Source organism: Thalassophryne amazonica, chromosome 4, assembly GCF_902500255.1.
Source record: "Thalassophryne amazonica chromosome 4, fThaAma1.1, whole genome shotgun sequence".
Lineage (NCBI taxonomy): Eukaryota > Metazoa > Chordata > Actinopteri > Batrachoidiformes > Batrachoididae > Thalassophryne > Thalassophryne amazonica.
This window is the reverse complement of record NC_047106.1, coordinates 126,626,602-126,654,407: the sequence shown is the minus strand read 5'-3', so window position 1 is coordinate 126,654,407 and position 27,806 is coordinate 126,626,602. Positions and strand designations below refer to the sequence as shown.

Here is a 27,806-nt window from a genome sequence, read left to right as displayed (position 1 = left end):
TGGACTGTGGATGACTGGATGAAAGTCATATTCAGTGATGAATCTCGAATCTGCATTGGGCAAGGTGATGATGCTGGAACGTTTGTTTGGTGCCGTTCCAATGAGATTTATAAAGATGACTGCCTGAAGAGAACATGTAAATTTCCACAGTCATTGATGATATGGGGCTGCATGTCAGGTAAAGGCACTGGGGAGATGGCTGTCATTACATCATCAATAAATGCACAAGTTTATGTTGATATTTTGGACAATTGAAAGGATGTTTGGGGATGATGAAATCATTTTTCAAGATGATAATGCATCTTGCCATAGAGCAAAAACTGCAAAAACATTCCTTGCAAAAAGACACATAGGGTCAATGTCAATGAGCAGATCTGATTTGATGCAGGTGTTAATTTGGGGGATGAAAATTTACAGGGTGATTCCATAATTCTTTCCTCAGAATTGAGTGATTCCATATTTTTTTCCTCTGCTTGGTCTAAAAAAAGTAACCGTTACTGACTGCCACAATCTTTTTTTCTTGATTTCTTATAGTGTTTCTTAAAGCCAGAAAGTTGCCATTTGAAATGACTTTAGTTTTGTGTCATGTCTGTGATCTGCTTTTTTTCTACAAAATTAAACAACTGAATGAACATCCTCTGAGGCCGGTGATTCCATAATTTTTGCCAGGGGTTGTATGTGCATTGGCAACCTGTAATGGGAGCAGACAAAAGCATAAGAAGATGAGAAATAGTCACTATTATGATCAATTTCCCAGTTACATGATTCACAATTGTAATGACTGAAGTACAACAGGGGACTGTTTAGTAGAGAACAACACTTTATTCACAATCAAGGGCCCGGCAGGGGTCAAAGTGCACAAAATAATTAATTCCTGTAACAACCAGTTCTGTGAAGGGAAACCACTGAGGCAGGTCTAGAAAATAGGTATGTCAAAACACGAGATAATGTCATACCAGCTGACACAGTTTAGTCTGAAATCAAAACTCACAGAGAAGCAGCAAAGATCAGTAACAAGGAAACATGAGGAGAAAACAAACACTGGAAGGCTTGGTACGGCACAAGATGTTCTGGCACAGAGGAGCTTCAGAAAAAGGTTTAAATACGGCAGGAGGTGATTAATAACATGAATAACAGATGTGAGGGCAAACGATAGGAAAGCAGAAGAAACAGACCCAATCCAAGTGTCCACTCTCACAGACTCCTTCTGGTCCACAGACTTTGAAGACTGTTCCCACTCAGTGTGTGAGGGTTAAGAGCTGTCCCACTATCATATTGTCAAGTGAGTGAGGGCTCTTAGGCACACATTTTGAACCTTTTCTCCCCACTTTCACGTTTTGCAGATTTTGGCTAAAGGAATTACTCCTACAGGTACATCAAAAAAAAAATTAGAATACCATGAAAAAGTTCTATATTTTTTGTCAGGTATTTCAGAGAGCAAAAATTTTACATATTCGGGTTTTTAAAAAAGGAGTTATAATACAGAAATGTCAACCTTTTGAAAAGTATGTTCATTTATGCACTCAGTATTTGGTTGCAGCTCCTCTTGAAGTACAGTGTGGCGCGGAGGCGATCAGCCTCTGGCACTGCTGAGGTCTTCTGGAAGTCCAGGTTGCTTTGATAGCAGCCTTCAGGACATCTGGATTGCTGAATCTGGTCTCTCTAATCCTTCATAGAGATTTTATGAGGGATTGTGTTGTGTGGGCCGCTGAAGAGGAGGTACTGCTGGCCCACCACCACCAGAGGGCACCCTGCCTGGAGTGCGGGCTCCAGGCACCAGAGGGCGCTGCCGCCTCACAGGAGCAGCCGGGGTGACAGCTGACACTCATCACCTGTGACAGCTGTCACCACTCATCTGATCTGCATCGGTATATCAGCAAGACGTCATCTCCACCTCTTTGCCGAGATATCGTTCTACCTGAAAGGTAATATCCTCAGCCTGACTGCTTGATAGAAAGACCTTTTTGTGATTTTTGTGAGTGATAACAGACTTTTTCTCCAACAAGAGGTGGAGGTAGCTTCCCTGCCGTGCAGATTGCTGGGTGCAGACGCACCCACGTTTAATTGTGTTTTTGTTCCTCGCCAGCAGTACCAGGTCCGACACGCGGAGGCAGTGGCCACCTGGGAGTTCGGGACTTGGCGGCTCCAGTATTCCCGGGGTCTGGTGGCGGAGGAAATCGTGTGGTTCCGGTTCTGCTTTGGACAGGCGTCTCCTATCTTCGAGCCTGCCCACACGACACCTTGTAATTTGACCTCTGATCTATTGTGTAATCTGTTGTGTTTGTTGTGCACGTTCGCAACAGTAAAGTGTTGTTATTTGACCTATTCCATTGTCCGTTCATTTGCGCCCCCTGTTGTGGGTCCGTGTACTTACACTTTCCCAACAGGATATCTCGGCCAACGTCATGGATCCCGAGGGGCGTCAACCGGCTGTTGAACGGCCAATGGAAGAACAGGGTGCACAGGCGCCCGCAGGAGGAATGATCGGTGAGTTGCAGCGGATCCTCACCGTTTTCACGGCTCGGTTGGATTTAATGACCGAGCAGAACGTCCTCCTTAACCGCAGGGTGGAGGCTCTCGCCGCGCAGGTGGAGGCGCGCCCTCAGGGCGCTGCTGCGGCTCTCCCTCCTGTCGACCCTGTGCGTAACAGTGACGTTCCACTGGTCGTTCAACGACCCCTCCCACCTTCCCCGGAAGCATACATAAGCCCTCCAGAGCCGTACGGAGGCTGTGTGGAGACGTGCGCGGACTTCCTTATGCAGTGTTCGCTCGTCTTCGCACAACGTCCTGTCATGTACGCGACTGATTCTAGCAAGATAGCTTATGTAATTAATCTGCTTCGCGGCAAGGCACGCGCTTGGGCTACAGCGCTTTGGGAGCAAAATTCACGGCTCCTTCTGACATATGATGGGTTTGTGAGGGAGTTCAGAACAGTGTTCGATCACCCAAATAGAGGAGAGACCGCTTCAGCCGTGCTGCTGTCAATGAGACAGGGGAACCGGAGCGCAGCTGCTTATGCAGTCGACTTCCGCATCGCGGCTGCGAGGTCCGGCTGGAATAACACTGCCCTCCGCGCCGCCTTCGTAAACGGACTGTCGTTGGTCCTAAAGGAGCTCCTGGTGGCTAAGGACGAACCGCGGGATTTAGACGGGCTTATTGATCTCGTTATACGATTAGACAATCGGTTAGAGGAACGCCGTCGGGAGCGAGGCGAAGGACGTGACCGGATACGCGCCGCCCCTCTCCCTTTCGGGTTCGAAAAGGGGCCGCCCTCCCCCCCCACGCTCCACAGCCGCAGCGCTCTGTGGGGCAACAGCTCCCCCTGTTGACGTTGTTAGGGAGACGCACAGGGCCAAAATGGGAAGGCTGATCCGTGGAGAGTGTTTTCTCTGCAGCTCAACAGAGCACACACAGAGAGACTGCCCCAAATGGCCAAAACGTCAACACTCACCCTTAGAGACTGGGCTAAGGGGGGGTCAAGACATTCAAGTGAGACACACACAAATTGCCACACGACTCCCAGTCACAATCCTGAGCGGGGATTTAACCCTTCAAGCCCGAGCACTGGTGGACACGGGGTCAGAAGGGAATCTGCTAGACAGCAGATGGGCAAAGGAGGTAGGGCTCCCTCTGGTGGCGCTTCCTACGCCATTGCAGGTGCGGGCACTAGATGGCACCCTCCTCCCTTTACTCACACACAAGACACCACCAGTAACTCTGGTGGTGTCTGGAAACCACCGAGAGGAGATTGAGTTTTTTGTAACTCCTGCCACCTCCCGCGTGATTTTGGGCATCCCATGGATGTTAAAACACAATCCCCGGATCGATTGGCCGTCTGGGGTGGTGGTTCAGTGGAGCGAAACCTGCCATCGGGTGTGTTTAGGATCCTCGGTTCCTCCCGGTTCCCAGGCTAAGGAGGAGGTCAAAGTCCCGCCCAATCTGACGGCAGTGCCAGTTGAGTACCACGATCTTGCTGACGTCTTCAGCAAGGATCTGGCACTCACCCTTCCCCCGCACCGTCCATACGATTGTGCCATTGATTTGGTTCCAGGCGCTGAGTTCCCGTCCAGCAGGCTGTACAACCTCTCACGACCTGAGCGCGAATCAATGGAGACCTACATCCGGGACTCATTAGCTGCCGGGCTGATCCGGAACTCCACCTCCCCAATGGGGGCAGGTTTCTTTTTTGTGGGCAAGAAAGATGGCGGACTTCGTCCATGTATTGATTACAGGGGGCTGAATGAGATTACGGTTCGCAACCGATACCCGTTGCCATTATTAGATTCCGTGTTCACCCCCCTGCATGGAGCCAAAATCTTTACTAAACTGGATCTTAGAAATGCGTATCACCTGGTTCGGATCCGGAAGGGAGACGAATGGAAGACAGCATTCAACACCCCATTAGGTCACTTTGAGTACCTGGTCATGCCGTTCGGCCTCACAAACGCCCCCGCGACGTTCCAAGCATTAGTTAATGATGTCTTGCGGGATTTCCTGCACCGATTCGTCTTCGTATATCTAGACGATATACTCATCTTTTCTCCGGATCCTGAGACTCATGTCCGGCATGTACGTCAGGTCCTGCAGCGGTTGTTGGAGAACCGGCTGTTTGTGAAGGGCGAGAAGTGTGAGTTCCACCGCACCTCTTTGTCCTTCCTGGGGTTTATCATCTCTCCCAACTCCGTCGCTCCTGATCCGGCCAAGGTTGCGGCGGTGAGAGACTGGCCCCAACCCACTAGCCGTAGGAAGCTGCAACAGTTCCTCGGCTTTGCTAATTTCTACAGGAGGTTCATTAAGGGCTACAGTCAGGTACTTAGCCCCCTGACAGCCCTGACCTCACCAAAAGTTCCCTTCACCTGGTCGGATCGTTGCAATGCCGCGTTCAAGGAGTTGAAACGGCGCTTCTCGTCTGCACCCGTTCTGGTGCAGCCCGATCCTAGTCGCCAGTTAGTGGTTGAAGTGGATGCCTCGGACTCAGGGATAGGAGCTGTGCTTTCCCAGAGCGGGAAGACCGATAAGGTCCTTCACCCGTGTGCCTATTTTTCCCGCAGGTTGACCCCGGCCGAACGGAACTATGACGTCGGCAATCGAGAACTCCTTGCGGTGAAAGAGGCTCTTGAAGAGTGGAGACATCTGTTGGAGGGAACGTCCGTGCCATTCACGGTTTTCACTGACCACCGGAACCTGGAGTATATCAGGACCGCCAAGCGGCTGAATCCCAGGCAAGCCCGCTGGTCACTGTTCTTCGGCCGTTTTGACTTCCGGATCACCTATCGTCCCGGGACCAAGAACCAGAGATCGGATGCCTTGTCCCGGGTACATGAAGATGAAGTCAAAACGGAGTTGTCGGATCCACCGGAACCCATCATCCCGGAGTCCACTATCGTGGCCACCCTCACCTGGGACGTAGAGAGAACCGTCTGGGAGGCCCTGGCACGAAGCCCGGACCCCAGAACTGGGCCGAAGAACAGACTTTACGTCCCACCAGAAGCTAGGGCTGCAGTCCTGGACTTCTGTCACGGCTCTAAGCTCTCCTGTCATCCAGGGGTGCGAAGAACCGTGGCAGTTGTCCGGCAGCGCTTCTGGTGGGCGTCCCTAGAGGCCGACGTCCGGGATTATATCCAGGCCTGCACCACCTGCGCCAGGGGCAAGGCTGACCATCGTAGGGCTTCGGGTCTGCTCCAGCCGCTGCCCGTGCCCCATCGCTCCTGGGCCCACATCGGCCTGGATTTTGTCACGGGTCTCCCGCCGTCCCAGGGCAACACCACCATCTTCACGATAGTGGACCGATTCTCCAAGGCGGCCCACTTCGTGGCCCTCCCGAAGCTCCCGACGGCCCAGGAGACAGCGGACCTCCTGGTTCACCACGTCGTCCGGCTGCATGGGATCCCAACAGACATTGTCTCAGATCGCGGTCCCCAGTTCTCCTCCCACGTCTGGAGGAGCTTCTGCAGGGAACTGGGGGCCACGGTGAGTCTCTCATCCGGGTACCATCCCCAGACCAACGGGCAAGCAGAACGGCCAATCAGGAGATGGAGCAGGCCCTGCGTTGCGTGACAGCCGCGCACCCGGCGGCCTGGAGTACCCATCTGGCCTGGATCGAGTATGCCCATAACAGCCAGGTGTCATCAGCCACCGGCCTCTCCCCTTTCGAGGTATGTCTGGGGTACCAACCGCCTTTGTTTCCAGTGGTTGAGGGAGAGGTCGGTGTGCCCTCGGTCCAGGCCCACCTACGGAAGTGCCGTCGGGTGTGGCGTGCCGCCCGTTCTGCCTTGCTGAGGGCCCGGATGAGGTCAAAGGCCCATGCAGACCGTCGGCGGACCCCGGCCCCTGCGTATCGGCCAGGGCAGGAGGTGTGGTTGTCGACAAAGGACATCCCCCTCAAAGTGGACTCCCCCAAGTTACAGGACCGTTACATCGGTCCCTTCAAAATCCAGAAGGTCATCAGTCCAGCCGCAGTGAGGCTTCAGCTGCCGGCCTCACTGCGGATCCATCCTGTATTTCACGTGTCCCGAATCAAACCACATCACACCTCACCCCTCTGTACTCCGGGTACACCGCCTCCTGCCCGGATCATCGATGGCGAGCCGGCTTGGACTGTGCGCCGGCTTTTGGATGTCCGTAGGATGGGCCGGGGCTTCCAGTATTTGGTGGACTGGGAGGGGTACGGACCTGAAAAACGCTCCTGGGTGAAGAGGAGCTTCATTCTGGACCCGGCCCTCCTGGCCGATTTCTACCGCCGCCACCCGGACAAGCCTGGCGCCCGTTGAGGGGGGGGTCCTGTTGTGTGGGCCGCTGAAGAGGAGGTACTGCTGGCCCACCACCACCAGAGGGCACCCTGCCTGGAGTGCGGGCTCCAGGCACCAGAGGGCGCTGCCGCCTCACAGGAGCAGCCGGGGTGACAGCTGACACTCATCACCTGTGACAGCTGTCACCACTCATCTGATCTGCATCGGTATATCAGCAAGACGTCATCTCCACCTCTTTGCCGAGATATCGTTCTACCTGAAAGGTAATATCCTCAGCCTGACTGCTTGATAGAAAGACCTTTTTGTGATTTTTGTGAGTGATAACAGACTTTTTCTCCAACGAGAGGTGGAGGTAGCTTCCCTGCCGTGCAGATTGCTGGGTGCAGACGCACCCACGTTTAATTGTGTTTTTGTTCCTCGCCAGCAGTACCAGGTCCGACACGCGGAGGCAGTGGCCACCTGGGAGTTCAGGACTTGGCGGCTCCAGTATTCCCGGGGTCTGGTGGCGGAGGAAATCGTGTGGTTCCGGTTCTGCTTTGGACAGGCGTCTCCTATCTTCGAGCCTGCCCACACGACACCTTGTAATTTGACCTCTGATCTATTGTATAATCTGTTGTGTTTGTTGTGCACGTTCGCAACAGTAAAGTGTTGTTATTTGACCTATTCCATTGTCCGTTCATTTGCGCCCCCTGTTGTGGGTCCGTGTACTTACACTTTCCCAACAGGATTGTCCACGGTCAGCAAACCAGGTACTAGTAGATTTGGCACAGTAGGCAGGTGCCAAGTCCTGCTGGAAAAGGAAATCAGCATTTCCACAAAGGCTTGACAGCAGATGGAAGCATGAAGTTGAGGGTTTGATGTTGGACGTGATAAAACACAGTGGACCAAAACCAGCAGATGACATGCAGCCAAATCATCACTGACTGTGGAAATTTCACACTGAACTTCACGCAACTTGGATTCTGTGCCTCTACACTCTTCCTCCAGGCTTTAGGACTTTGATTTCCAAATGAAATCCCTGTTGCTTGTGCATCTTTTCTAACCACACGTTTCCCCTCCAGTCAACTTTCCGTGACTGTATGCTTTGATCTACAACTCTGAACAGCCAGAGGTTTCAGCAATGACCTTCTGTGGCTTAACCTTCCTGTGGACTGTGTCCGTGAGTGTCACAAACACATTCTGTATTAAATGCCCTGGTTATGAAGAAAGGAACAAAACAAACAAACAAACAAAAAAGTAAAATAAAGGGTCTCAAACTCACAATCAAAAAATAAGAACAATAAAAAAGAATAAACGAATAAGAATTTAGCCAGTGCATTTGGATTATATTTTAATATAAAAAAGAATGAAAAATGTAGGGTTAACTGTCAGTCAAACATAAATGAAACAGGCAAAAAATAAGATTAAGGTAACTAGTTTGCTAATAAATGCCATGTGTTTTAAAGACATTACATACAGTTGTATGTAAAAGTTTGGGCACCCCTGATGATTTCCATGATTTTCCTTTCAGAAATTTCAGTTAAATATATCATATAGCAGACAAACACACTGATATTTGAGAAGTGAAATGAAGTTTCTAGTATTTACAGAATGTGTGCAATAATTGTTTAAATAAAATTAGGCAGGTGCATAAATTTTGGCACCCTTGCAATTTAATTTATTTTAATACATTTAGCACTAATTATTGGAACACAAAATTGGTTTGGTAAGCTCATTGACCCTTGACCTCCTTATACAGGTGAATCCAATCACGAGAAAGGGTATTTAAGGTGGCCATTTACAAATGCATCTCTTCTAATGAGTGGCGACATGGGAGTCTCTAAACACCTCTCAAATGACCTGAAGATTGTTCAACATCATGGTTTAGAGGAAGGATACAAAAAGCTATCGTAGAGATTTCAGCTGTCAGTTTCCACTGTGAGGAACATAGTGAGGAAATGGACGACCGCAGGCATGGTAGTAGTTAAGGCCTGCGGTGGCAGGCCAAGAAAAATCTCAGATAAGCCGAAACGAAGGATGGAGAGAACAGTCATAGTCAACCTACAGACCTGCTCCAAAGACCTCCAACATGATCTTGCTGCAGATAGTGTCTCTGTGCATCATTCAGCTATACAGTGCACTTTGCACAAAGAGATGCTGTAATGCACAGGAAGCCTTTTCTGCATACACGCCACAAACAGAGTTGCTTGAGGTATGCTAAAGCACATTTACACAAGCCAGCTCCATTTTGGAATAAGGTGCTGTGGACTGATGAAACTAAAATGGAGTTATTTGGACATAACAAGGGGCAGTATGCATGGCTGAAAAAGAACACTGCATTCCAAGAAAAACACTTGCTACCTACAGTAAAATTTGGAAGTTGTTCCATCATGCTGTGTGGCTGTGTGGCCAGTGCAGGTACTGGGAATCTTGTTAAAGTTGAGGGTCACATGGATTCCAGTCAATATCAGCAGATTCTTGAGAACAATGTTCAAAGATCCAGAAAAATAAAGGAAAAACAACCCACAAGTTGTTGAACTTGTTGAGTCCCAGCACAAGTTCCACAAAGTTGAACTTGTGCCGGGGCTGGATCTTTCAAGAAGACAATGACCCCAAACACTGCTCAAAATCTACTAAGGCATTCATGCAGAGGAACAAGTACAACGTTCTGGAATGGCCATCTCAGTCCCCAGACCTGAATATTATTGAAAATCTGTGGTGTGATTTTAATCGGGCTGTCCATGCTCGGAAACCAACAAACCTGAAATATTTTGTGAAGAAGAATGGCCCAAAATACCTTCAACCAGAAACCAGGAGTTTGGGCTTTTGGGGTTTTAAATGTTATTATTGTGGTTCATGTTAGTGTTATTGATTCATTGTGATTTTGTAGTTCAGTTGGTTTAGTCAAGTTATTTTACCATTACCATGTGTGAGTTCAGTCTCATGTTGCTGACACCATGAGTGAAATGTGAGTTGTGTTTGATCTCCACCCTGTTTGTGTCTAAAATTAGAAGCTGTACGCCATAAAGACAAACAGCTGTGCGTGCCTGCGTGCAACTTGGATCAGAGACAAAAAGAGCACAGCTGACATTTGCCGTTTGGTATGCTTATGTATTTTGGTTCAAGGATGAACAGCACCAAAATGCAACACTGACAGGATTAATAGTTTTGGAGACGCTACGAATATTAGCTAACATTGCTAATAACATTTTAGACTCACGCCTTTCCAGCAGGGAGCAATAAATTATCGTTATAGTAAAAGTGTGAGTGCATGTAATTGTAAATATGTTAAAAATACATGGATGACACAAGAAAGTGAAAGCACTTATTAACTCAACCAAGGAGGTTATGTTTTCACCGACATTTGTCTGTCTGTCTTTTAACAGGATAACTCAAAAAGTTTGAAACGCATTTGAACCAAATTTGGTGGAATGATGGAAAATATGTCCAGGATCAATCGAATAAAATTTGGTGATGATCCGGATTAAACTCTGGAATATAGCATTATGTATTAGTTTGCCCTTTTGTGAACCCACATCCTTCGATATTGATATGTGGCGTGGTGAAGGAATGCGCTCTACCAAGTGCCCTTCTAATTTCCATTGTGGTCCATTTAAAAATCTAATGACAAAATAGAAGTAATAATAAAATAATTGTGCATAAATGATAACAACAACTTAAACAATTTATAAATACATTAAGACAGTAAATTAACATCAAAAATTAAATAATTAACAGGAAATAAATGGGTTGAGTTCCTCTTCTAAAAAGTTTTACATTCTAAGGTTCTTAAAACATTCTGGACTGACACGCCACTCCAACTCATTGCTTAATTTATTACCACCCTTGAAAAATTTCAAACAGGCACTTCGCAAAGACGTTGGCTATGGGTCAGAGCCTCGCTGGACTGATTTGTGGCACAGCCATCACCTCGCAGTATCTGGCCACACACTTCCATGTCAACACACCTATGCTGCAGAGCCTCCTGAACTACTCCCTTTTATGCATCACCTACACCACCATGCTGCTGTGCAGAAGAGGTACGCCCACCACCCAGTCTGACACTACAATGGAATCATGACCCACATATATGTAGCATAGAGAAGATATAATCATGCTCACTGTGAATATTTTCTGGTCAATAAGTGTTGTACACTAACATTTTGTTAATGTTTGAAATTTTGTTGTTAGAAGGTAAACATTACCACAACCTTTTCTTAGGCTTTGGAACACCCTAAGCATGTATGTATGCAGTAAATTATAAAATTGATCTATTCCCTCCTGTTTATTAACTGCAAAGAATGTTTCTGTACACAGACATATTTCAAATCAGAGAAGTAAACCATTATTTTATGATTTTTTTCACAAGAAACCAGAAAGGTATATTTCTATGAATGTAGCCACAAATGAAATGAGGGAAATGGTTAATCTAGGTACACAGTGAATGGGCTTTGTGAGAGAGAGAGCGTTACTACATAGAAATGTAGTACAGAGAAATAAATCTTTTTCTGATTGTTTAAGAGGGATTACATCCTAAAACTTAAGACATAATCACAAAGCCACACAACCCACAGGAAGAATATTGAACAGGACATAGAATTCTTCTTTCTCTCCGTGTCTCTCAACCAGGCCCATGGGCCACATTTGAGCCCGTTCCCAATACTGTTCCTTCACTACACTGTTTTACCCTCTCTCTTCATTTTCCATATCAACTGACAACTTCTCTGTAAATTAATAAATCACTGCTAAACAGGAGTGTATTTATTGAAAATCAATTTTAGGTTTGGAATGGTAGTTTTTGGTCAATTAAAATACATTAATTTTTAACAGAATTGTATACGTTGAATTCACACATCATCAATATTTCCATTCCATTTGGCATCACATTTACAGGACAGACTAATGCAAAAAAAAAAAAAAAGTAGGAGGAAAAAAGAAAACTCTCCACCTGTGTGCCTGCAGTCCACCCTGCTCCTTGTCCCCCTTCCTTCTGCTCTCCCTGATTGCTAATTGATCTTGGGTGCTGCAACTAGACAGGTAGAGAGGAAGAGGAGCAGCAGAGAGAGGGAGGGACATAGAAAGAAAATTAAAAACTCCACAGCAGCATGCAACAGTAGCATTATGCAAAAGTCAGCAAGTAACAAGTCCAACTCCAAGTAACAATCTGTCTGACAGTGTTTACTACAAATGAGGGTTAGTGGGTTAGAGCCCCTTCACACATAGTGCAAATTTGGTCCAATTGCGCATAAAACAGGAATCGTATGCAGTACGTGTAAAATTGTAGCTGCCTCTAACGCCTCGTACACCTGTTGTACTAGGGGAGCTATGACCACTACCTTTGCACCCCCCCACCCCCAGGACTAAACCGAACCAACTTTTTTAGGTTCCTGAGATGACCCCAAAACACAATCAGGATGTTCCCAAAAATAAAAACTGGCCTCAAGCCAGTTATCCAAGATGGCGTCCAAGATGGCCACCAAAATAGGGTTTTTCACTAAAACACCTTTAAACAACTTAAATATCACAGAGATTCAATGGGAAAACCATTGCAGGTCACAGCAAACTCATTTGTGCCTAAACTAAATTCATTCATGGGTTTAAGATTCAAAATGGCGTCCAAAATGGCCACCAATAGACACTTATCATTGAATATCTGTGATATTTAAGTTGTTTATATGTTGTCTAAAGGTTCCTCATCTGAATGTTGGTGTGGAGACGGACGTACACCACGTTTTTGTGCGTAGACAACCTTTGTACTTGACGACCCTGGTTGAGCAGCTTCTCACACTTTTGTTCTGCTTGCACAATATCCATAAAGGAAAAACTGTGCACACTTTGTACACACAGCTACTTAAGAACCAACAAATAGCCGAAACAATCACAATTAATGAGAAAAATAAATTTACCCTTGTGTGAAAAAGCTTCAACTGTTTTTGTTGAATGTAATGTTTGTGTCATTTGTCATTAGCAAAATGAATGTGTGAATTTGTTGGTAAATGAATGAAACACACAAAACTGGCAGATGTCACATTAAATAGATACTGGTGGGTAGCAGTGATGTTCAGCAGTCTAACCTAAACTGTCCTCAGACTTGGTAAAACATGAACACATGAAGACTTGGTGGTGAAATATGAATGCTTGAACACTGAAGTTTTGGGATGTTCCCCTTTAAAATGCAGGGGATGGAAATATTTTGCAGATTCTAAAGGACCGGTGGTGGAAGTACCTCCTGCTGGGGCTGGTGGACGTGGAGGCCAACTATGCTGTGGTGAAAGCATATCAGTACACCACGCTCACGAGTATCCAGGTGGGTATAACAGGAAGCATCTGGAGCAGAACTGAGAGGTTACATCAGGAAAGCTGCTTTTAGAGGCAGAACTGGGGCAAGTTGTACTACGTGTACATAGATGTATATTAAACTGCAAGAGCAAACAATCAGATGGAACATGAAAGATGCACTGAAAGAATCTGACTGGCCTGAAATTACTTTGGCCATCGTCAAATGTGCATATTATTGATCGTGCAGCACTAACTTGCAGGACAACGTGCCTAAAACATAAGACAACTCTAGATCCTGGAGATCTTTCTCTGGTGTTTACGCACGAGCTGCAGCAGCTGCTAAACCTTCAATAGCAAACTGATGAAAATTCACTACTCTAACATGGTAGTCAATAAGGACACCGGTGAACACGATGCTTGTGCTTGTTTGCACAGCACACTGGGCAATGATGTAGCGCTGCCCGCGCCTATAGCTCCTTCCTGTTTTCTCCACATACAGTGAGGAAAATAAATATTTGAACACCCAGCGGTTTTGCAAGTTCTCCCACTTAGAAATCATGGAGGGGTCTGAAATTTTCATCTTAGGTGCATGCAGGGTCGGACTGGGAACAAATTTCGGCCCTGGCATTTTTCCTCTGGACCAGCCCACTATTGGCCCAACGAATCCACCCCCAAACACGCACACCCACCCGTCCATACCAAACCCCCAATGAACAAATACTATACACCTAAACACCATGAACACACACCTAAACACACACTTTCACTGTCATTTCACCTTGATCATAGTACAAAACGCGGACCCGGCGCCGCGAGGGGGCATCCCGATAACATTAAAGGCAATTACATATTTTGACGAAATTACAAGTTTAAATGACATATATATATATATATATATATATATATATATATATATATATATATATATATATATATATAAAACATCATGAGGTTTATGTCACAGAAATCCTACTTTACAATCACACTGCAGTCATTGTTAAATTATTTCCTTTTGCATTTATAATAAACACTTGTATTTATTTAGTGTTTAGTGCTTTTCTGGTTGAAATAAGATATAAATAATCTACCAGACTTCAAAAATATACAAGTTTCCATGTTATTTTATTTGTCTAAAAATAAATGTTTGAGGTTCCTTATGTTAAACAAGAAATTATCTAATCTGAAATAACAGGTGGTTTTAATTTACAGATGAAAGGTTTCTAAAGAACCATTTATTGATTTATTTACCTATTTTAATTACAAGTGTTCTAAACTTTTTTTAACAGTAATCAGAAATTTTGAGGTAACAACAACAAAAAAATATTTCCAATGATTTTTCTTCAGAAAACTGCTCTCTAAATGAGCAGTCCTGTTGGGAAAGTGTCGGTACACGGACCCACAACAGGGGGCGCAAAGGAACGGACAATGGAGTAGGTCAAATAACAACACTTTACTGTTGTGAATGTGCACAACAAATACAACAGATTACAACAATAGATCAGAATCAATTCACAAAGGTGTCGTGTGGGCAGGCTCGAAGATAGGAGACACCTGTCGAAAGCAGAACCGGAACCACACGATTTCCTCTGCCACCAGACCCCGGGAATACTGGAGCCGCCAAGTCCCGAATTCCCAGGTGGCCACTGCCTCCGCGTGTCGGACCTGGTACTGCTGGCGAGGAACAAAAACACAATTAAAGGTGGGCGCGTTTGCACCCAGTAATCCGCACGGCAGGAAAGCTACCTCCACCTCTCGTTGGAAAAAGGTCTGTTATCACTCACAAAATCACAAAAGGTTACTGTCAAGCAGTCAGCTGAGAATATTACCTTCCAGGTAGAACGATATCTCGGCAAAGAGGTGGAGATGACGTCTTGCTGATATACCGATGCAGATCAGATGAGTGGTGACAGCTGTCACAGGTGATGAGTGTCAGCTGTCACCCCGGCTGCTCCTGTGAGGCGGCAGCGCCCTCTGGTGCCTGGAGCCCGCACTCCAGGCAGGGTGCCCTCTGGTGGTGGTGGGCCAGCAGTACCTCCTCTTCAGCAGCCCACACAACAGGACCCCCCCCTCAACGGGCGCCTCATGGCGCCCGACCAGGCTTGTCCGGGTGGCGGCGGTAGAAATCGGCCAGGAGGGCCGGGTCCAGAATGAAGCTCCTCTTCACCCAGGAGCGTTCTTCAGGTCCGTACCCCTCCCAGTCCACCAAATACTGGAAGCCCCGGCCCATCCTACGGACATCCAAAAGCCGGCGCACAGTCCAAGCCGGCTCGCCATCGATGATCCGGGCAGGAGGCGGTGCCGGACCCGGAGTACAGAGGGGTGAGGTGTGATGTGGTTTGATTCGGGACACGTGAAATACAGGATGGATCCGCAGTGAGGCCGGCAGCTGAAGTCTCACTGCGGCTGGACTGATGACCTTCTGGATTTTGAAGGGACCGATGTAACGGTCCTGTAACTTGGGGGAGTCCACTTTGAGGGGGATGTCCTTTGTCGACAACCATACCTCCTGCCCTGGCCGATACGCAGGGGCCGGGGTCCGCCGACGGTCTGCATGGGCCTTTGACCTCATCCGGGCCCTCAGCAAGGCAGAACGGGCGGCACGCCACACCCGACGGCACTTCCGTAGGTGGGCCTGGACCGAGGGCACACCGACCTCTCCCTCAACCACTGGAAACAAAGGCGGTTGGTACCCCAGACATACCTCGAAAGGGGAGAGGCCGGTGGCTGACGACACCTGGCTGTTATGGGCATACTCGATCCAGGCCAGATGGGTACTCCAGGCCGCCGGGTGCGCGGCTGTCACGCAATGCAGGGCCTGCTCCATCTCCTGATTGGCCCGTTCTGCTTGCCCGTTGGTCTGGGGATGGTACCCGGATGAGAGACTCACCGTGGCCCCCAGTTCCCTGCAGAAGCTCCTCCAGACGTGGGAGGAGAACTGGGGACCGCGATCTGAGACAATGTCTGTTGGGATCCCATGCAGCCGGACGACGTGGTGAACCAGGAGGTCCGCTGTCTCCTGGGCCATCGGGAGCTTCGGGAGGGCCACGAAGTGGGCCGCCTTGGAGAATCGGTCCACTATCGTGAGGATGGTGGTGTTGCCCTGGGACGGCGGGAGACCCGTGACAAAATCCAGGCCGATGTGGGACCAGGGGCGATGGGGCACGGGCAGCGGCTGAAGCAGACCCGAAGCCCTACGATGGTCAGCCTTGCCCCTGGCGCAGGTGGTGCAGGCCTGGATATAATCCCGGACGTCGGCCTCTAGGGACGCCCACCAGAAGCGCTGCCGGACAACTGCCACGGTTCTTCGCACCCCTGGATGACAGGAGAGCTTAGAGCCGTGACAGAAGTCCAGGACTGCAGCCCTAGCTTCTGGTGGGACGTAAAGTCTGTTCTTCGGCCCAGTTCCGGGGTCCGGGCTTCGTGCCAGGGCCTCCCGGACGGTTCTCTCTACGTCCCAGGTGAGGGTGGCCACGATAGTGGACTCCGGGATGATGGGTTCCGGTGGATCCGACAACTCCGTTTTGACTTCATCTTCATGTACCCGGGACAAGGCATCCGATCTCTGGTTCTTGGTCCCGGGACGGTAGGTGATCCGGAAGTCAAAACGGCCGAAGAACAGTGACCAGCGGGCTTGCCTGGGGTTCAGCCGCTTGGCGGTCCTGATATACTCCAGGTTCCGGTGGTCAGTGAAAACCGTGAATGGCACGGATGTTCCCTCCAACAGATGTCTCCACTCTTCAAGAGCCTCTTTCACCGCAAGGAGTTCTCGATTGCCGACGTCATAGTTCCGTTCGGCCGGGGTCAACCTGCGGGAAAAATAGGCACACGGGTGAAGGACCTTATCGGTCTTCCCGCTCTGGGAAAGCACAGCTCCTATCCCTGAGTCCGAGGCGTCCACTTCAACCACTAACTGGCGACTAGGATCGGGCTGCACCAGAACGGGTGCAGACGAGAAGCGCCGTTTCAACTCCTTGAACGCGGCATCGCAACGATCCGACCAGGTGAAGGGAACTTTTGGTGAGGTCAGGGCTGTCAGGGGGCTAACTACCTGACTGTAGCCCTTAATGAACCTCCTGTAGAAATTAGCAAAGCCGAGGAACTGTTGCAGCTTCCTACGGCTAGTGGGTTGGGGCCAGTCTCTCACCGCCGCAACCTTGGCCGGATCAGGAGCGACGGAGTTGGGGGAGATGATAAACCCCAGGAAGGACAAAGAGGTGCGGTGGAACTCACACTTCTCGCCCTTCACAAACAGCCGGTTCTCCAACAACCGCTGCAGGACCTGACGTACATGCCGGACATGAGTCTCAGGATCTGGAGAAAAGATGAGTATATCGTCTAGATATACGAAGACGAATCGGTGCAGGAAATCCCGCAAGACATCATTGACTAATGCTTGGAACGTCGCGGGGGCGTTGGTGAGGCCGAACGGCATGACCAGGTACTCAAAGTGACCTAATGGGGTGTTGAATGCCGTCTTCCATTCGTCTCCCTTCCGGATCCGAACCAGGTGATACGCATTTCTAAGATCCAGTTTAGTAAAGATTTTGGCTCCATGCAGGGGGGTGAACACGGAATCTAATAATGGCAACGGGTATCGGTTGCGAACCGTAATCTCATTCAGCCCCCTGTAATCAATACATGGACGAAGTCCGCCGTCTTTCTTGCCCACAAAAAAGAAACCTGCCCCCATCGGGGAGGTGGAGTTCCGGATCAGCCCGGCAGCTAATGAGTCCCGGATGTAGGTCTCCATTGATTCGCGCTCAGGTCGTGAGAGGTTGTACAGCCTGCTGGACGGGAACTCAGCGCCCGGAACCAAATCAATGGCACAATCGTACGGACGGTGCGGGGGAAGGGTGAGTGCCAGGTCCTTGCTGAAGATGTCAGCAAGATCGTGGTACTCAACCGGCACCGCCGTCAGATTGGGCGGGACTTTGACCTCCTCCTTAGCCTGGGAACCAGGAGGAACCGAGGATCCTAAACACACCCGATGGCAGGTTTCGCTCCACTGAACCACCACCCCAGACGGCCAATCAATCCGGGGATTGTGCTTTAACATCCATGGGATGCCCAAAATCACGCGGGAGGTGGCAGGAGTTACAAAAAACTCAATCTCCTCCCGGTGGTTTCCAGACACCACCAGAGTTACTGGTGGTGTCTTGTGTGTGAGTAAAGGGAGGAGGGTGCCATCTAGTGCCCGCACCTGCAATGGCGTAGGAAGCGCCACCAGAGGGAGCCCTACCTCCTTTGCCCATCTGCTGTCTAGCAGATTCCCTTCTGACCCCGTGTCCACCAGTGCTCGGGCTTGAAGGGTTAAATCCCCGCTCAGGATTGTGACTGGGAGTCGTGTGGCAATTTGTGTGTGTCTCACTTGAATGTCTTGACCCCCCCTTAGCCCAGTCTCTAAGGGCGAGTGTTGACGTTTTGGCCGTTTGGGGCAGTCTCTCTGTGTGTGCTCTGTTGAGCTGCAGAGAAAACACTCTCCACGGATCAGCCTCCCCATTTTGGCCCTGTGCGTTTCCCTAACAACGTCACCAGGGGGAGCTGTTGCCCCACAAAGCGCTGTGGCTGTGGAGCGTGGGGAGGGCGGCCCCTTTTCGAACCCGGAAGGGAGAGGGGCGGCGCGTATCCGGTCACGTCCTTCGCCTCGCTCCCGACGGCGTTCCTCTAACCGATTGTCTAATCGTATAACGAGATCAATAAGCCCGTCTAAATCCCGCGGTTCGTCCTTGGCCACCAGGAGCTCCTTCAGGACCAACGACAGTCCGTTTACGAAGGCGGCGCGGAGGGCAGTGTTATTCCAGCCGGACCTCGCAGCCGCGATGCGGAAGTCGACTGCATAAACAGCTGCGCTCCGGCGCCCCTGTCTCATTGACAGCAGCACGGCTGAAGCGGTCTCTCCTCTATTTGGGTGATCGAACACTGTTCTGAACTCCCTCACAAACCCATCATATATCAGAAGGAGCCGTGAATTTTGCTCCCAAAGCGCTGTAGCCCAAGCGCGTGCCTTGCCGCGAAGCAGATTAATGACATAAGCTATCTTACTAGCATCAGTTGTGTACATGACGGGACGTTGTGCGAAGACGAGCGAACACTGCATAAGAAAGTCCGCGCACGTCTCCACACAACCCCCGTACGGCTCTGGAGGGCTTATGTATGCTTCAGGGGAAGGTGGGAGGGGTCGTTGAACGACCTGTGGAACGTCACTGTTACGCACAGGATCGACAGGAGGGAGAGCCTCCACCCTGCGGTTAAGGAGGACGTTCTGCTCGGTCATTAAATCCAACCGAGCCGTGAAAGCGGTGAGGATCCGCTGCAACTCACCGATCATTCCTCCTGCGGACGCCTGTGCGCCCTGTTCTTCCATTGGCCGTTCAACAGCCGGTTGACGCCCCTCGGGATCCATGACGCTGGCCGAGATATCCTGTTGGGAAAGTGTCGGTACACGGACCCACAACAGGGGGCGCAAAGGAACGGACAATGGAGTAGGTCAAATAACAACACTTTACTGTTGTGAATGTGCACAACAAATACAACAGATTACAACAATAGATCAGAATCAATTCACAAAGGTGTCGTGTGGGCAGGCTCGAAGATAGGAGACACCTGTCCAAAGCAGAACCGGAACCACACGATTTCCTCTGCCACCAGACCCCGGGAATACTGGAGCCGCCAAGTCCCGAATTCCCAGGTGGCCACTGCCTCCGCGTGTCGGACCTGGTACTGCTGGCGAGGAACAAAAACACAATTAAAGGTGGGCGCGTTTGCACCCAGTAATCCGCACGGCAGGAAAGCTACCTCCACCTCTCGTTGGAAAAAGGTCTGTTATCACTCACAAAATCACAAAAGGTTACTGTCAAGCAGTCAGCTGAGAATATTACCTTCCAGGTAGAACGATATCTCGGCAAAGAGGTGGAGATGACGTCTTGCTGATATACCGATGCAGATCAGATGAGTGGTGACAGCTGTCACAGGTGATGAGTGTCAGCTGTCACCCCGGCTGCTCCTGTGAGGCGGCAGCGCCCTCTGGTGCCTGGAGCCCGCACTCCAGGCAGGGTGCCCTCTGGTGGTGGTGGGCCAGCAGTACCTCCTCTTCAGCAGCCCACACAACAAGTCCTGTCACACGTTAATGTTTTGTACAGATCAGTGGTTTCTGCACCAGTCGGATTGGTCCAATCCATTTTGTAGAGATCAGTGGTTTCTGCCACGAGTCTTCCGTGTTTTGGCCCGACGCGTCGTTCCTATTGGACCATGCGAAGGTACGTCACAGCTCAGAGTGTTGAAAGTTGGCGCACCTCATCTCGACAGAACACCGGCTGTGTGGTATGCAGGAGATCACTTGACCGAGCGTCTATACGTTCAAATAATAATTTAAAAAAATACTGTCATCACTCTTTACTCTTAGTCTCTTATAACGGTGCAGCGTAAATACACAAGCTTTCTAGGAGCGCACGTCTCCTCTGGTGCGCACTATTTTTTTTTTTTGGAGGGGGGGCGACCCCGCCCCCTGTGATAAACTCATCGCCCCTTTAATATTTTTTTTTCCTGGCGCCGGGTCTGACAAAACGGAAGTAAATGCACACAAGCGGAAAAACGTTTTTGTGTCTCCAAAGTGTGTGTGTGAGTGAGTGAGTGAGAGAGAGAGAGAGAGAGAGAGAGAGAGGGGGGTAATGTGTAACCACTGCTAGGATTCACACAGCAGAAAATTAAGGAGCTGAAGTCTGTACCTGTTGCATTTAAAGATTAACAAAAATAAAGCACAGTTAATTAAGATAAAAGAAACGATTCCAACCTTGTATCAGTAGAAGAGCAGAGAGAAGTCCAGGCGCCGAGGACTCAATCCATTCACAGGGGCGGGAGCGGCCGCCTGCTCTTCCTGCAATCTGATTGGCCACCCTGTATGCTTCTCCATTGTCATTGGCTGTTGGTCATATCAATCATTGTGCTTGATGTAAGTCTCCCTTGTGTGATCAAACGGAAACAAAACTGAAACCTAGAATAAGACTGTGCCATGTATGAAACACTACAGAACTTTTATTTTGACACAAATGCAGGAAGTGGCTCTGCAGCTGCGCCGATTAAATGCTGTAGATTCACCGATCACGGACTTTCTTTGTGTTGACAGCAGTGCACGGTTCGAGAACACTGTATATTTCCATAATCTCTATAAATATGGGAGGGCCGGCCCACGCACGTCTAAACGTGCAGCGGCCCACCGGGCAAATGCCCAAAATCACAGATTATCAGTCCGAGCCTGGGTGCATGTCCACTGTGAGAGACATAATCTAAAATAAATAAATAAATAAAAAAATCCGGAAATCACAATGTATGATTTTTAAAATAATTTATTTGTATGTTACTGCTGCAAATAAGTATTTGAACACCTGTGAAAATCAATGTTAATATTTGGTACAGTAGCCTTTGTTTGCAATTAGAGAGGTCAAACTTTTCCTGTTGTTTTTCACCAGGTTTGCACACACTGCAGCAGGGATTTTGGTCCACTCCTCCATACAGATCTTCTCTAGATCTTTCAGGTTTGGGGTTTCAGCTCCCTCCAAAGATTTTCTATTGAGTTCAGGTCTGGAGACTGGCCAGGCCACTCCAGGACCTTGAAATGCTTCTTACGGAGCCCCTCCTTAGTTGCCCTGGCTGTGTGTTTGGGGTCATTGTCATGCTGGAAGACCCAGCCATGACCCATCTTCAAAGCTCTTACTGAGGGAAGGAGGTTGTTTGCCAAAATCTCGCAATACATGACCCCATCCATCCTCCCTTCAATACGGTGCAGTTGTCCTGTCCCCTGTGCAGAAGAGCACCCTGAGAGTATGACGTTTCCACCCCCATGCTTGCTTGAGCAGGGGGACATTGCTGCCCTGCAGGATTTTAAACCATGACAGCATCATGTGTCACTAATGTAATCTTTGTGACTGTGGTCCCAGCTCTCTTCAGGTCATTGACCAGGTCCTCCTGTGTAGTTCTGAGCTTTCTCAGAATCATCCTTACCCCACAAAGTGAGATCTTGCATGGAATCCCAGACCGAGGGAGACTGACAGTCATCTTGTGTTTCTTCCACTTTCTAATAAATAATCATAACAGGTGTTACCTTCTACCAAGCTGCATACCTGTTGTCCTGTAGTCCATCCCAGCCTTGTTCAGGTCTACAGTTTTGTCCCTGGTGTCCTTAGACAGCTCTTTGGTCTTGCTATGGTGGACAGGTTGGGGTGTGATTGATTGAGTGTGTGAACAGGTGTCTTTTATACAGATAACAAGTTCAAACAGGTGCAATTAATACAGGTAAAGAGTGCAGAATAAGAGGGCTTCTTAAAGAAAAATTAACAGGTCTGTGAGAGCCAGAATTCTTGCTGGTTGGTAGGTGTTGAAATATTTATTTGCAGCAGTAACATACAAATAAATTATTAAAAAAAATCATACATTGTGATTTCTGGATTTTTTTTTTTTTATTATTTTATTTTTAGATTATGTCTCTCACAGTGGACATGCACCTAAGATAAAAATTTCAGACCCCTCCATGATTTCTAAGTGGGAGAACTTGCAAAATCGCTGGGTGTTCAAATACTTATTTTACTCACTGTAACTGATTGTACTGTTGTTTCTGGTTGTGCCTTCAGCTGCTGGACTGCTTTGTGATCCCTGTTCTGATGATCCTGTCCTGGTGTGTTCTAAAGACCCGCTACAGACGGGTTCACTTTGTAGCTGTCTGCATCTGTCTGCTTGGGGTTGGAGCCATGGTGGGAGCTGATCTCTTGGCTGGGAGAGACCAGGGATCAGGTGAGCACTTCTCTGAGTTGTTGACGCTCTCCAGGTCTTCATCAGCACCTTATGCAAACATTTATCTCAACAATAATGCTGTAATCGTACTGTATTTAAAATAATCAAAGCAGTGCTTTGGAATTTGGAATTAAAGATTTGATGGCTTTAATATATTCCTTAGTATCAAATAATTTATGATATTTATGAGCCCCGGTCCAGGTAGCAAAAATATCTACTTGCTGTTGTTCATTTCTTTGTCCTTCTTTGATCCAGATATTTTTAGTCAGTCAGAAGTTATGAAAGATTTGCCTAAAAGAAGTGTGCAAATGGTTGACAACTACAGAATATTTTGTGTGCAGATATTGTAAATTTTCGGAGTGAATTTAGGGACTTTTCGTTGGACCACTGATGATGAGTGTCCTGGTTGGAGTAACATTCTTTACATGTGTCATGTACGTAGAGGTTTGGTGTTGCCAGTGTAGAAATTGCGTGCACGATCATGTCATGATCACATAAGCAAACATGGAGTGCGTGGAGAGAGATGCATTTTGTCCAATCTGGCAACGCTGATGCGCCATCACAGTGCGTGGCCTCTACATCTTTCGGCTGCGTCTTCATAAATGCAGAAGAAAAAGATTCGACACACCACTGTGAGGAAAAGAAGAAGAAGTGTGTGTTTTTTGACAGATTTACAGTATTTATACAATCAGGCATCCTGGCAGAGGAAGCATCATCAGCAGCAGGTTGAGCAAGCCCTTTGTCTTATTTAGAGCAGGTGCAGATTGTTGTCTGCACTTGGCACAATGCAGTGAGTGATCAAAATTTGCACACACACACCATCGAGACATCTTTGGAACAATCAACAGAACATCACCCGACAGGTGACCTGCCAAGAAAACAGATGTGCGCCTTGGCTCATTAACATGCTGGACGAGGAGCACAGTGTAACCTTGAGAGGTGGACATTTACGTGTGAACAGGTTTACCAGGTGCAGGTTTGGTTCATAAATGTGTGTAAGGCAGGAAACACAATATAATTGTAAGTGGCTGACATTTACGTGCGAATATGTTTAACCTCTTGTGTGTGCACGTGCGTGTGTGCGCTACAGTCATTTGAGATGAGATGAGAGATGAGAGATATACTTTATTGATCTCACAGTGGAGAAATTATGTTTACACTCCAGTTACCTCAAACAGCAATTAGTCCACAATTATTACTTGTTTACCGTAATAATGGCACACATCAGAATTTTATTTTATTTTTTAGTTTATTGTCTTTGTGAGTTGAGATAAGAAACAGCCAAATGATCCCCAGGCTGAAAAAAAAAAAATTCCTCTGGAGGGAAAACAGTCGGGCAATTTGACCTTCAGGCTTGAAAAGCCTGTAGTGTTGTGCTTTGAGCAGTGAAAAACACTTTTAACAGTTCCACTTGAACAACCAAATCCCAATTATGAATTAAGAATATTCCCAATTATGAATTAAGAATATTCATTGGCCTCTGAAATCTTCAACTTCAACTGAAAGGCACGCATCTGCTCCAAGATGTCATCCAATTTGCGTCTGAATTCAAGAGTCATTGCAGTCTGAGAATGCACTGCCTTGCCAACCTCGTTAATCATGACAGACAAGCGAGGGGCTGTGGTTCTTGATGCCGCCGTCTTGCCAATTTTCCGGTAGATGAGGGCAGCACATAAGCCAAAAAGTACCAGCCCTGCTACCATAAGACCAAAAATGAATAAATCCTCGAAGTCCTCAACGGAGAAAGGCGCCACACATGCCACACGCCAAGAACTCCAGGAGTCAAGGACATAGCCCGTAGGAAGCGTTCCATCTGGGCTGGTAGGATCCCCCGGTCCTGACCTTGTTGTAGAAAAAATGGTGTCAATAGCGTTCAGAGACCAGCTGATCAACACCATGGTTAATCCAATAGTAGTCCAATAGATCCAGTATCCATTTATTTACTTTATTTATTATATTATTTATTTACAAAACTCAAATATAAAATCTTCAGTTAGCTGTAAGCCTCAGTCAGTTGAATGTTTCCTCTGCTGTCTTTGCTCTCATCAGTGTCGAATGTCTTATTCGGTGATGGTTTAGTGCTGCTCAGTGCCACTCTGTACGCAGTGTCAAACGTGTGTCAGGAATACACGGTGAAGAATCGGAACAGAGTGGAGTTTCTGGGCATGGTCAGTCTGATCGGGACACTTATCAGCTCCATACAGACGTATGTTTGCCATCATCATTTATTTATTTAAGGAGTTACACAACAATTTCAATTTGATTATTTTTGGTTTTGGTTTTCCACAGGGTTATCCTGGAACATCATGAAATTGCTGCCATCCAGTGGAGCTGGCAAGTTGGTCAGTAGTGGTTTGTTATTGCATCATTTTAAACACAAAAACCATATCCGGTTGTTAAGTGTGACGTAACGCATCATGTGATTTTCAACTTCCGGCTCCAAACAAAAAAGGAGCGCTGTCATTAACATTGAGAACTGCACTGAGACGATCTGATCAGGCTGCACTTAAACCGTTGCACACGGACAACAGCATTAACACCGCAACATAAAACTCTTTGTATACTGTGCTTAAAACTCTCCTGGATATATTAACTGGGTTTTTAGACGTTGTTACGGTGTTTGTTTTATGTAAAAATGTCAGACGCTCAGGTTGTTTCTCCGTTATTTTCAATGGGAGTTGCTGCGATCGCTTCCTGTTGCACTTTAATGTCCTGTTTATTTTAAGAAATGTTTTTTTATTATATTAAATATTAAATATATATATTTATATTTTACCTGTGCATAATAAAATATGTAAAGTAAAAGGAAAAAAAGTTGTATTAAGTGTTCTGACCATAGAACCAGACAAATGCGGTTAACAGAGGTAGAGGAGGTTAATGGAGGTGGAGGCCGAGAAGGGAGGGACGGAGGTTTGCGTACAATGTAAACACAAACTAAACTTAAACTGTAAATCCTTAAAAGGATCAAACAGATGTAACTTTAATTGTAAACTTGGAGGTCTTTGGACCCGGAAACAGATTTATCACGTGATGCGTTACGTCAGCGCTTAACAACCGGATAGGGCAATGCATGACAACCACACCTGAGAAGGGTTTATTTTAAGGCTGAAGTTGTACAGGTGTATATAAAAAAATTATATATATTGTCAGTTATTTCAGAAAGTGCTAATTTTATATATTGTAGACTTATTACATATACACACACACACACATATATATGTATATGGTGGTGGTGCACACACAGCACCCAATGTACTGTTCAGACATAATTCACCAAGTCACCAACTGTGGTTACAGTGTGTCCTGCTCTACGTGTTAAACCTGCTTCGCATGTAAATGTGACACCACTTGAGGTTACACTGTGTTCCCTGCCTAACATTAACTAGCTGAGACGGGCATATCTGCGGGACCCCTGTGTGGGTGATGGATGATTGTCTCCCATCACCCATGTGTTCTCAAAGCATTTTCCTGTCTCGACAATGTGTATTTGGGTTCTTATCCAGTGGTGGGCACAGCTAACCAAAAAGTTAGCATCGATAACCATTAATCAGATAACTGAAAAGTTATCTTTTATGATGATAAACTGATAAACTGCTCAAAAAAATTAGCTTATTACAGATAACCAATAACTATTAGTACTGATTCGGATGCGGCCACGTCAGATTACACTGTCGGCTTCCGATAAACTAGCTTCACTTTAAGCGCCACAGGGGCTGCTGGGTAAATTCAAGGATCACAAAGAACACACGAAAAATGAATAAATAAAAAATAAAACTCCAAACACTGTCATCATCTTTCAAAAGCAGTAAAACACAATATTAGATGTCTGTAGTGCTCTCAACACTGACGGCATAATTCACTTTCTTATAAGTGTTCTGTTATGTGCTATGTTGTGATTCATGTAATAGTAGCGGTCCCTTTAAGAGTTCGGGTGACGTGTTCTGTTTCCAGTTTTTCTGTTGGCGCGCGGCGCCATGTTTGTAGTCTGTTAAAAACGCGTGGCGCCATGTTTGTAGTCTGTTAATAAGCGCGACTAAAAGAGTCTTAATGTGAGAAGTTTCGGCTCGTCTTTTCGCCAAAAGACAACTTCTACACTGGTGACCCCGACGTTTGTTTACTGGACGTATCCAGATCGCTCCCCAAATTCTGGGAATCTTCTGCTTCAGCCTGGTTCGCTCAGACCGAGGCACAGTTTGCCTTGTGTCAGATCACCGCTGTCGAAATGAAATACTACTACGTGGTATCTGCCCTCGGAAGTTCTACGGCATCGAGAGTGGTGAGCCTTCTTATACGTCCTCCTCTGACGGAAAAGTATGAAACTCTGAAGGAATACTTACTTCAAACATTCAAACTTTCTGACGCTGAGAGGGCCAGTAGGCTTTTCTCTCTTCAAGGGCTCGGTGACAGCAAGCCCTCAGAGCTAATGGACAGAATGCTCGACCTGTTTGGCGACAACAAGCCAGATTTCCTTTTCCTCCACCTTTTCCTACGCCAACTGCCTGCTCATGTGAGAGCTGCTTTGGACAACACTGCCAGCACTGATTGCAGAGCACTGGCTGCTGAGGCTGACAAGTGTTTCCTGGCGAGTCAGCAGCCCTGCGCAGCCGCCCTCCTCCCTGCTGGTGCTGTATCAGAGGTATCTGGTTGATCATATGCTCATCGCAGCAGTAGCCCCGCGTCGGCAGCAGTCTTCAGGTGTGTGCTTCTACCATGCCAGGTTTGGCCGCAAGGCCAAACGATGCCACTCTCCATGCAGCTTCAGTGGAGTGGGAAACGCCATGGCCGGCGCTCACTAGTGGCCGTGAGCGTCGGCCATGCCGGCAGGCTGCTCTTCATCCACGACTCCGTCTCTGGCCGACGCTTCCTCTGCGACACAGGGGCACAGCGGAGTCTACTGCCTGCTTCACAGGTGGACGTGGTAGCTGACACCCATGGCCCCCCCATGGAAGCCACCAATGGTAGCCCCATCCGTACGTATGGCACAAGGCATGTTGAACTGTGTTTTGGGGGCCAACG

At 47.7% G+C, this 27,806-nt stretch overlaps 1 protein-coding gene across 1 annotated transcript in view; it reads left to right on the top strand.

The window, feature by feature from the left end:
• The window catches only part of LOC117509031 (solute carrier family 35 member F2-like), a 52,268-nt gene that overhangs the window by 8,363 nt on the left and 16,099 nt on the right, over positions 1-27,806 (top strand). The window contains exons 2-6 of the mRNA XM_034168846.1: positions 10,593-10,768; positions 12,908-13,035; positions 22,631-22,790; positions 24,840-24,996; positions 25,080-25,132. Of these exons, the coding sequence (XP_034024737.1) occupies positions 10,593-10,768; positions 12,908-13,035; positions 22,631-22,790; positions 24,840-24,996; positions 25,080-25,132 (674 nt within the window). The remainder of the gene's footprint in view (positions 1-10,592; positions 10,769-12,907; positions 13,036-22,630; positions 22,791-24,839; positions 24,997-25,079; positions 25,133-27,806) is intronic.